General features: G+C 41.1%; 1 protein-coding gene across 1 annotated transcript; it reads left to right on the top strand.

Moving 5' to 3' along the window:
• Positions 1 to 5,461: 5,461 nt before the first annotated feature.
• LOC125442003 (prostate stem cell antigen-like) lies at positions 5,462 to 9,417 on the top strand. The gene is made up of 3 exons (XM_048513093.1): positions 5,462 to 5,537; positions 7,233 to 7,355; positions 9,284 to 9,417. Exons 1-3 carry the CDS (start codon positions 5,474 to 5,476, stop codon positions 9,415 to 9,417), a joined length of 321 nt encoding a protein of 106 aa, XP_048369050.1. The 5' UTR covers positions 5,462 to 5,473.
• Positions 9,418 to 10,248: the final 831 nt, after the last annotated feature.

Raw genomic sequence — 10,248 nt, 5'->3', positions numbered from 1 at the left:
TCCTAGCTCTTTTAAAAGCTGCTTCTTGCTGCTTCTAGAAGTACCTTTTCTCCAATCTATAACTTTGGCACTTTGAGGCAGAGCATATGTGAAATTTATTGGGGTGTGTGTGTCATAATTTTGCCTTTATTTATTTATATGCATAGCACACCTTTCTTGCTGATACTCAAGGTGGATTAAAGAATATGATAACAGTGTGTCCACACAGCATGGATGAGGTAGCCAATGAGCAACCCATTCGGGGAGGGCAGGGTACAAATTCAATCAATCAATCAATCAATCAATCAATCAATCAATCAATCAATCAATCAATCAATCAATCAATCAATTCAACCGGATGAGAGTTTCACTATTAGAAGACAGTGCAGACAAAAAGGTCACTCCATGATGTTTTATATACAGTGCAGGAATAGACTACAATTCAGCTCTCTTGTTTTCTCTGCTCTTGTGTTTGAGAAAAAATATTGTTGTAATTGTTCTATTTATATAGGGCAGAACTCTTGAAACATGAACAATTATGAACAGAGATCAACAGAAATATCATGCTATTGACCATAAGAGATTTGCAGTGTGAGACCTTCATACCGACCTGTTTCTCTCTGTGTGTTTTAATTCATAGATGGGGAGATTAACAAAATTTCACGAGGTTGCATCTTTTACTGCAGAACCGGATTATCTGTTAAATACAGCCACGAAATGTATACCTGGTGCTGTTCTTCAGACTACTGTAACTCTTTGAATGCCTCGTTCTGAACATTACTGCCCATGTTAGAGCAACTTTGGTCTTACATATACATCCGGCAGACTGATGACCCCATCCTTCAAAGGCAGTCTCCAGTATGACATTTCTGAGTTGGAATATCCCAACAGATATAACTGTATTGACCAGAGCTGAAACTAGAATATCTCTTCTCCACTACAAATACAAAAGCAGGTCAATTGTACCTATTAGCAATGTGCCTAGGTTTTGCATGTGTATTTATATCAACTGAGGATGCACTTCATGAATCTGAGGGGTCCTATACCATCAAAGCTCATATTGCAGTTTCAGCCTATGAAGCAACAACATGACTTGTGTTTGAACGTTGTAGCTTTAGAAAATAGCAAGAGTCCAGTAGCACCTTAAAGATTTACACAGTTTCGGGAGGGGGGGGGATGAGCTTTCGTTAGTTGTAACTCAGTTCTTCAGATACCTTTAATAACTTATAACTTTGATAGCGGACAATGAAATAGTGGCTATTTGCCTGCAGGTTTCATAAACTTTCTAGAAACTTGTTGGTGTCCATTGTCATTCCAGACGACTGTTTTGGAACATATCTGATAATCAATAGCCTGGACCAGGGCCAATGGGAGGGAACAAACCAGGGGTCTCCCATCAGCCCCTGTCAGCATAGCCAATTGGCAGAGCTAATGGGAATTGCGGTCCATGACATCTGGAAGGCCATAGGAATAAGACCCATTGAATAAACTGATGGCTCTTACACTACTACTGAGGCGATTCCAGTGTCAGCTAAGGGTGATATAAGCATAGTCCTCCTCAGCTCTCCTTTATTCTCCCTATTGTCCCATGGTCCAAGATTGTTCAGTGATGGTCTTAACTGAACCAAGATTTGAGTCTGGTTTCATCCAGTCATAGTTCCACATTCTAACCTCTACCCTGTTGCCTTTACATTACATGCCTACTCAGTAGTAGCCAAAGCACAAGCCAGAATTTGCAGTGAGCTGTGCACAAATTTTGAAAAACTAGTTCATAGTTTAAAAATTACTATTACAAGTAATTTTGAAATGAAATCCAGTTTGTCCTTGTTTATCTATCGTCTGACCAGCAAGCTCTGTGTATTCACTGGTTGGTTTATTCTGATAAAGTTTCAGCTAGATTGTCAAAGGAATGGCATTTATTTATCCAGTACGGTCCTCTTAGAACGAACACTACTAACACGTGATGTGTGAACAGGGTCAGTGTCCTTCAAGAACATGGTGTTTGATTTCTACAAATGATCCATGTGCTATGCAGCTACACATTACTCTCCTTGATTCAAAGAGGCATCCACAGTCATGGCTATATTACAGTCTCGATTGGGTCTGTTTTTTAAAAAATGGACTCTAGGGAAGGAAACAAAAATACTGCAATCTCCCATGCAGAAATCTGATGAATCATATGAAATTTGATATCAAATCTGATTTTAGCCAGTTATGTATATGACTTAAACAAAAATGAATGTCCACAGTGGAATACAAATATAATAAAATGATAATTATTACTCCTGTGTGTCATTTAACATAGGAACAAAGAGACTTGTGAAGAGCAGTCCATTTTACAGCATGATCGATACTGAAAATGTTTTCAAGCATGCGGTTGCTTTGTCATGCTCTCAGTATTTCCTCTGCAGCCTCTCTCCCATGTTGCTTTCTCTGTCAGCTAAGAGTGTCCCAGTCAAGGTGGGGAAACTAGCTGCAGAAGGGGTTGCAAAGGAATTAGTGGTGCAAACTGCCCCTCATATATTATGCTCTTTTCCTGCTCCTAGTACATTATAATTGACTTATAAAGGATACCTCCCCTCTTCACTCATGCTATCAGTACATACAAGCAAGTTATTAGATACTAGCACTAAAGCACATTTTAAATTAAAATAAAATGAGTTCAAGACGGGAGGGAGGCTCCCCTCCTCCTTCCCTCCAGGAGAGCTGCCCATATTGTTTTTTTTGGGGGGGGGGGCTCCTGGGTTGAAGGAAGGTGGGCGGGGACGGGATGGAATGGTGTGAGTCCTGCACACCCATTGGCTGGGGTTTGTCATCTGACATTCCATCCCCTAGGGTGTATAAGAATGTGGCAAGTCCATAACATCTGTGTCAGAGGTCACAAATTTCAGAGATGAGTCTGAAAACTAAATGAACTTTCTCCGAGTTCAGTTTGCATCAAGTTAGGCAACAGATTTTGCTAATTTCCCTGAATAAGGATATACAGAGTAAAACTAAATCTGGATCCCTCCTATTGAACTCTAACGGTGATGCTAGTGGGGGAAGTGTGTGTGGGGACTTAACCCCCTCCCCCGTTTCCTCTGCAGTCTCTTTTCCCTGTGGCTTTCTGTGTCAACTAGGAGTGTCTCAGTCAAAGTGGGGAAACTAGCTGGGGAAGGGGTTGCTAAGGAAAATTGATAGCTGGTGGAGAATAAAACCCAAGAGTTTCCACACACATGAACACAGCTTTCTCCTCGTCCCATTAGGTATCTCCTGCAGTTACCCTTCCCCAGTCGCCACTTTGCATGAAACAACAAACTGATTTTTAATGATAGTCTGGTGAAAATGGAAGTCAACATTCTTGTGGATTTCTGTGTGTTGAAAGTATGCCAAATCCTAATTGCCTTAATTCTAGTTCTTAATTCTAAGGATAGGAATGCATGAAAGTAGCTAAGCAAGCCCACAGTAAATAACTATTAGTGTCCGTAGTTCATTCCATTTAGTTAATATTAATATCAAAATGAGATGGTGATGCTGTCAGGATGAATTGTTTCGGACATTCCCACATGCTTTGATCACTCTCATCTTCAGGTGGTCAGCTGATTTCTCCACTGGCCTGATCTCTATTATTTGGGGAGCAGAGGCAGCATTTTGGTACACATTCTTCAAAGCAGCGGTACAGACTGTGTCTGCTGAGATTCAGATCACGCTGCTGTGGGAGTTGTTTTGGCAAGTATTTTCTGCTGCTTGAAGGTTGATTCTTTTCTGACCGATCCTGCTGTCTTAGCTGAAGAAGTTTGGTGGGAAGAAAACTAGCATGTCCTATGAATAGATGAGCACAGGGTGAGAGTTGCATTAACTAAATAAATATATGTAGCTCAAGCCTTGAATTAAAAAAGAAAACTATTGAGGAGGAACAGACCTGTGTTTCCCAATAAGTCATTCTCAATTGAAATCAAAGATGTAGCTTCTTCTATAAAATGGTTTTGGTATTGTACAGTTTTTATATTGTGTAGATGTTTGGACATCATGAGTAGTTATGTATGTTAAGGGTGTAGTGGCAAAAGAAATCTATCAGACTAAGATGATACAACAAGATCCAGTAGGGAGGTCATATTCTGATTTGTGTGTCCTGTGTGTTGTTACATACGGAGGTCAGGAGTAGTTCTTAAAATCTCTACTCTTGGACTTGAAACCACTGGCGAGTTCCAAGTGTCTGTGTAAGTATTATTTTGCTTGTTTTTATACAATCTTGATCACTAAATTTGAAAACTATACTTGTGAGTCAGTGGAATGCAGATACCAGTATCTTCAGAAAGTTGTCATGTCTGTCCATATCCAGTCTGTGGGGCTCTCTTAAAGGTCTACGCAGCTGGAATAAAGAAGAAGGTAGAGAAGGTCATTATAACATGAAAGCTTCATCATGACTTCTGTCCAGAATGAGGACCACTACTAGGCAATTGGATGTCACATGGGATTATAAGCGTTGCTATTTACAGCATGGAAGACATGTTAATATTCTATTCATATGGTTTCTATTTCAGAGGCATCCACAGCTCCACTGGATAAACATGAAATTATAAACTAGAGTGGTTTTAATGACCAAAACAACTGCCTTCCTTCTGCCCTGCCAGATTTCGCTTTCCTTTATAAATCTGTCGATCTTTCTTTTGCTGTCTGAGGGAAGTAGCTAAGAACCCTCCTAGACTTACAATAAATTGAGTACAACATGCTTTCTTGTGTGGTAAAAATTGGCCATAGCCATTTTATTTAACAAAATTGGTTCAAGGCAAACAAAGCGTATGGCGCAGCATGGGGGTCTGATCTGTGTGCTGGGCAGCCCGAGTGCTGTCCCCCAGACACCTAAATTTTTCTACAGCATGCCTGCTGATGAAAAATTATCGCACGCTGGAGCAGCTGTGGGATTCCAGATGGGCGGTTGCCACTTCCTGAAGACTCTACTGCTGCCAGGGGCGCAAGCCATATAAGCCCACGTCTGGGCAGGTTACCCCTTGACTTGCTCCACCCCAAACCTCATAAGGAGGTTCCAATAAAGCTTTCTTTTATTGAGAAATGGTGTTGATCCAGAAAACAGCAAGGCTTAACTTCAATCCAAAGAAGGAAGCTTCTGAACCACACACAAAATCTGAGATGTGGAGCTGAGGAAAAAATTAATAGTAAATGGTTGTGGTTGGTTGGCTTATCTGATCAGTGCACTGTACCTTAGACTTCGTGGTTCCTCCAGGGAATTGGCTACATCTAGAGTCTGGCTGTTAGCTCATTTAACTTTATGTTTTCTTGTCTGGCTGGTGGTTTTACCTGTTCCATTGCAATATTAATGCCAACATAGCCAAGATGGAAGGTAGATTTTATTTTGAAGTTTAATTATATTGTATGTTACTTTTTCTTTATGCCATTAAAGGTTATGTGACTTGACTTTGTCCATAATCTGTTGATGGGTGCTTTGCAGACTTGATAAGTTCTTTTTATCCTACCTTTATTTTTGTTTTCCAGGATGAAAATTCAGATGAACACTATTCTGCTGCTTTGTGTCTTAGTGATACTTTTCATAGAAATAGGTGGGTCATTAGAAGAAAAGAACGGTGAAATTGTTGCAATTTAAGGGATGGGACAATTTCAGTAAGATTACAATGGACTCTGAAAGGGCATGTTGGTAATATTGATGTAGTATGGTGTTAGAGATTAGTGGAGAACAAGAAATAGAATGGTATCATAGGCTCATATTGGGAATAATGTATGAAAATACTGCTTGTTTTGTATGACAGTTGTCAAACTGTTTGGCAGCGTCCTGGGCAAAACTCAGAACTAATTATTGTGTGTATGTGTATTTTCTGATCTTTATACTATTCTTTAGGGTAGTTTCTATTAGCTTCTCAGTAGGAGATGTGTCAACCCAATGATGTGAATACCTAGAAATGGAACAGAGCATGCCTGTATGGCCCCTTCTGCACATGCAGAATAATGCACTTTCAATCCACTTTCACAATTGTTTGCAAGTGGATTTTGCTATTTCACAGTAAAATCCATCGGCATTGAAAGTGGATTGAAAGTGTATTATTCTGCATGTGCGGAAGGGGTCTAAGATCTGAGCATGTTGTCAGCTGAAGGTTATAGTAGACGGGATATGAAGATTGTGGATCTCTGTCTTTAAAGCAGAATTTTAGATATGCGAGCTATTCATACATATCAGGGCTGCAAGGGGGAGGGGGGAATAACCACTTCTCCCTGCAGGGTTCATGGACCATGCTGCCCTTTAAAGGACAAAAAGGCCAATGTGTATGGGTGGGGGATATGTTTCAGTTCGTGAATTTTTTGTTGTTGGGTGGGGGTTCTGCTGCTTAGGCTGCTGGAGCCCAAATGTAGTATTATCCAAACATGGAAAGGCAAAAGTCTCATCCTAGTGAGATTACTTTTCATTTTTTTAAAAGATGAGGCTTAGTTATGTGTAAAGTGTAAATTGTCCCTTAGCTTCACGCATGAGAAGCAATTTAACCTGGATCTTCCTGGCTCTGTGTTAAACGCTAACACAGTCAAGTAGTAGCTCTTATGCTGGCTACCAATCTTGATCCTCTTTGATCTGAGATTGCAAATGCCTTAACAGACCAGGTGCTCGGGAGCAACAGCGCCAGAAGGCCATTGCTTTCACCTCCTGCATGTGAGCTCCCAAAGGCACCTGGTGGGCCACTGCGAGTAGCAGAGAGCTGGACTAGATGGACTCTGGTCTGATCCAGCTGGCTTGTTCTTATGTTCTTATGCTTTCATGTTCAATTGCATGTTGCCTGGTCTAGAAATTGGGCACAAAGTATGTGGGAAATTGTGGTCCTACAGTATTTCGGAACATGAGGTGCTGATGGGAATGACATATCCATTATTGTGCCTTCTGCAGAAAGAAATCCACACAGATGTGGAGACAAGAAGTTAAATGTGGAATGATAAAAATTGGCCTATAGATTTGTTTCTGCTACAGAGGTTCTTGTGTCTTATCTTTGGAACAGAAAAGGATCAGAATTTAAGGTTGGCTTTCCAAAATACTTGTTCAAAGCTAGATTAGTTTTGGAGGATGGGAAGGGGTTCATGGAAGATTTCTTGAATGATGTTATGGTATCCTCCTTTAAAGCACCATGACTCTCTCCTTCCTTAGTCATCTGTTCTGAGAAACCTTTGAAGCAGATATTAGGCACTGCTGTGTGTGACCCATATGTCTGGGGCTAGGGGGCTCTTCAAGATTTACTTTTTCCATTTGTCTTCCCCAGTTGGAGGTGCTGTATGCCATGGCTGTGATTCTGTTAGACCTGATGACTCGTGTGCTAAACAGCCATTTGAGTGCACTATAGACCACCTATGGCAATACTGCTACATTCGAAAAGTTGCAAAATGTAAGTCCTGAAGGCAACCTTCATTTAGAAAAATGACTCGGCTGGGATGAGCAGCTGTGGCATAGTGGTTAAGAGCAGGTGCACTCTAATCTGGAGGAACCAGGTTTGATTCCCCGTTCTGCCACTTGAGTTGTGGAGGCTTATCTGGGAAATTCAGATTAGCCTGTGCACTCTAACACTTGCCAGCTGGGTGACCTTGGGCTAGTCACAGTTCTGAGTTCTCTCAGCCTTACTTACCTCACAGGGTGTTGGTTGTGAGGGGGGAAGGGAATGGAGACTCAAGCCCCTTTGAGTCTCCTTGCAGGAAAGAAAGGGGGGACATAAATCCAACTCTTCTTCTTCAAACTGAAGATGTGATTTGTGTTGTTTTCACTGTAGTCTTAAGCAGTAAATCAACCGTGTCTTCCTTGTAACACTGGCCAAAACACACATTATATCAGAGCCCTCCGGGGATGGGGCGGTATAAAAATCTAATAAAATAAATAAATAAATAAAATAAATATATAACACAGGGCATCTGTAACATCTGTTTTGATTGCCAGCCCATAATGAAGGAAAAGTGGATGGAAGAGCTGTTGAAGAGGTACAGAATGCATTTCAAAATCAGACTCTATCCATACCCATAATCCCATTCCCTTCATCATTTCCCAGATGAAAGTAGAGACATGTTTGTGTCACCCTAATTCCAAGGATTCCTGTCTGGGCCCTTTTCTAGGGTGTGTAAAATGGCATCTGATCTATGCTGTCTTTTTCATGGGCGCAGACAGAAATGAGATGCATTCACTACCCTTTCAGAAACTGAACTTCCAGAGATTTTGGCGAGGCAGTGGAAACCTAATGTACAAAACCACAAATGTCTCATGTTGAAACTTTTAATACAGCATGGCTGACAGGCAATGCTGGATAGTTATTTACCAGGAATGGAGACTGGAAATGACAGGCCCATAAATCAGGGACTAGGAACATGGATAAGGAGGATTTTACTTTGGGAGCTGTTTCCAGGCGGGCACATCTTTTCTTGTAGGTGTTAAATGTGTTTCCTATCATAACAAAGCTAAGTGGAATGCTGGCTTGCCCTCTCATTTGAGGAATAATGCCGAGCTGTACTACTCATTTATGGAGGAGAAGTCAATTTATGGCTACCAATCTTGATCCTCTTTGATCTGAGATTGCAAATGCCTTAACAGTCCAGGTGCTCGGGAGCAACAGCCGCAGAAGGCCATTGCTTTCACCTCCTGCATGTGAGCTCCCATAGGTACCTGGTGGGCCACTGCGAGTAGCAGAGAGCTGGACTAGATGGACTCTGGTCTGATCCAGCTGGCTTGTTCTTATGTTCTTATGTTCTCGTTCTTACATTTATTTTTTAAAGCTGTTCTTTGCTATTTCCACAAATATTTTTCTCAGCGTATCCCACTGAGACTTGTAGGCAAAGCAAATGGGACCCTTGTTGGGAGTAAAAATGCCTCCTTTATTTATTTGTTCATTTGTTGCTCTTTTTTTTTGCTTACAATACAAAACAATGCTATCAGTCATCATAAGATATTCAGAACAACACAACAGGACTCAGTGTACAACAACTGAAAGACAATGCAGACCAAAAAAAGTCACCCCATATACTATATACAATACAGAAAATATTACAAATGAAAAGCAAAACCCAGATAATGTATACAATAAAGAGTGCAATAGACTACAAGCCAGAATGCAATAGACTAGAATTTAGCTCCACTGATGTTTTTGCTCTTGTGCTTGTGGAAAAAAAATCATAATAATGAACCTATTGATATTGGGCACACTGGCTTTTGGAACACTGAGCAATAATGAACAGAGACTATACATGCCAACCTAACATCATGGTACTGATTTTATGGGCTGGCATCACAGGGCTTTCAAACTGACCCTTTTCTCTCTCTTTTTAAAATTAATAGTGGGAACGACTGTGCAGATTGTCAAAGGTTGCACCTCATACTGCCAAGCTGAGTACCGGGTTATAAAGGTCTTCAGTTTTAATACTTGGTGCTGCACAACAGACTACTGTAACTCAATGCGTGTCTTGAAGTAAACATTACTGCCTGCTGTAGGGCAGTTTCGATCTTACATTGTATGGAAACCTGATGACCATCCTTCAAGGAGAGTCTTTAGCAAGTTTAATTGTCCTAACAAGGGCTCAAGTGTTATGCTTTTTTAACACATTAGAAAGATTAAAGGGTGTTAATCCTTTAGCAATGTGCCTAGTTTTGCATGTGTAATTATATCATCTGTTGTTTCACTTAATAAATCTAAAGTGTCCTGCGGAGCCGTCAAAGCTCTAACTGCAATAAATCTGTTTTGTCTAAGAACCAAGCTAAGCAAGATGGCGGCCACAGCTCTCTTCACTGTCAGCACCTTAGAAACAGTTGTAGGGCTTTAAAAATTGCTGTGAAGCCCCAATTCAATCTCGGTTCCTGGCCGCCCCAGGAGTTTTTGCACATACACATCCCATACCTTTTTAGGTGCAGAAATAACCCCCCACCCACCCCTTGACCACTGTCATATTTGGGCTGGCTCTAAGAAGCAGCAACATGATTTATGCTTGAACATGATAACTTTGAGTTGAGTTGGAGATATGGTTTTCTGGGTCGGTAGATTCTAAAACTTTGCCAGTCAAAGGTTTCCAAAAGAAGGGTTTCCAAAAGCAAATGGTCAGCTGCAGAAGTACAAAACACATGCTCACTCATCCACACATACTGTCCTCCCCCTCCCATGTGTCCCTTTCTATGACCCTTTCCCTATCGGCACTTTGTATGTTGGCAGGAAATGTGTGATGTGGCCGTCCCAGTTTCAGGTAACTCCAGTCGAAATTTCTCAGCTGTCTTTTTGGCTATTCCAGTTCCAGCACTGAGGCTTCTTCAGT

Source organism: Sphaerodactylus townsendi, linkage group LG12 (assembly GCF_021028975.2).
Source record: "Sphaerodactylus townsendi isolate TG3544 linkage group LG12, MPM_Stown_v2.3, whole genome shotgun sequence".
In the NCBI taxonomy this organism is placed as follows: domain Eukaryota; kingdom Metazoa; phylum Chordata; class Lepidosauria; order Squamata; family Sphaerodactylidae; genus Sphaerodactylus; species Sphaerodactylus townsendi.
The sequence above is the reverse complement of the archived record's forward strand: the minus strand, read 5'-3'. Positions and strand labels throughout refer to the sequence as shown.

What these genes read in the sequence shown, in the direction of transcription:
- LOC125442003 (XM_048513093.1), top strand. Translation starts at nt 5,474, where the DNA reads ATGAAAATTCAGATGAACACTATTCTGCTGCTTTGTGTCTTAGTGATA. An exon ending in GATACTTTTCATAGAAATAG is followed by an intron (nt 5,538 to 7,232) that starts GTGGGTCATTAG and finishes TGTCTTCCCCAG; the next exon opens with TTGGAGGTGCTGTATGCCAT. An exon ending in CATTCGAAAAGTTGCAAAAT is followed by an intron (nt 7,356 to 9,283) that starts GTAAGTCCTGAA and finishes TAAAATTAATAG; the next exon opens with TGGGAACGACTGTGCAGATT.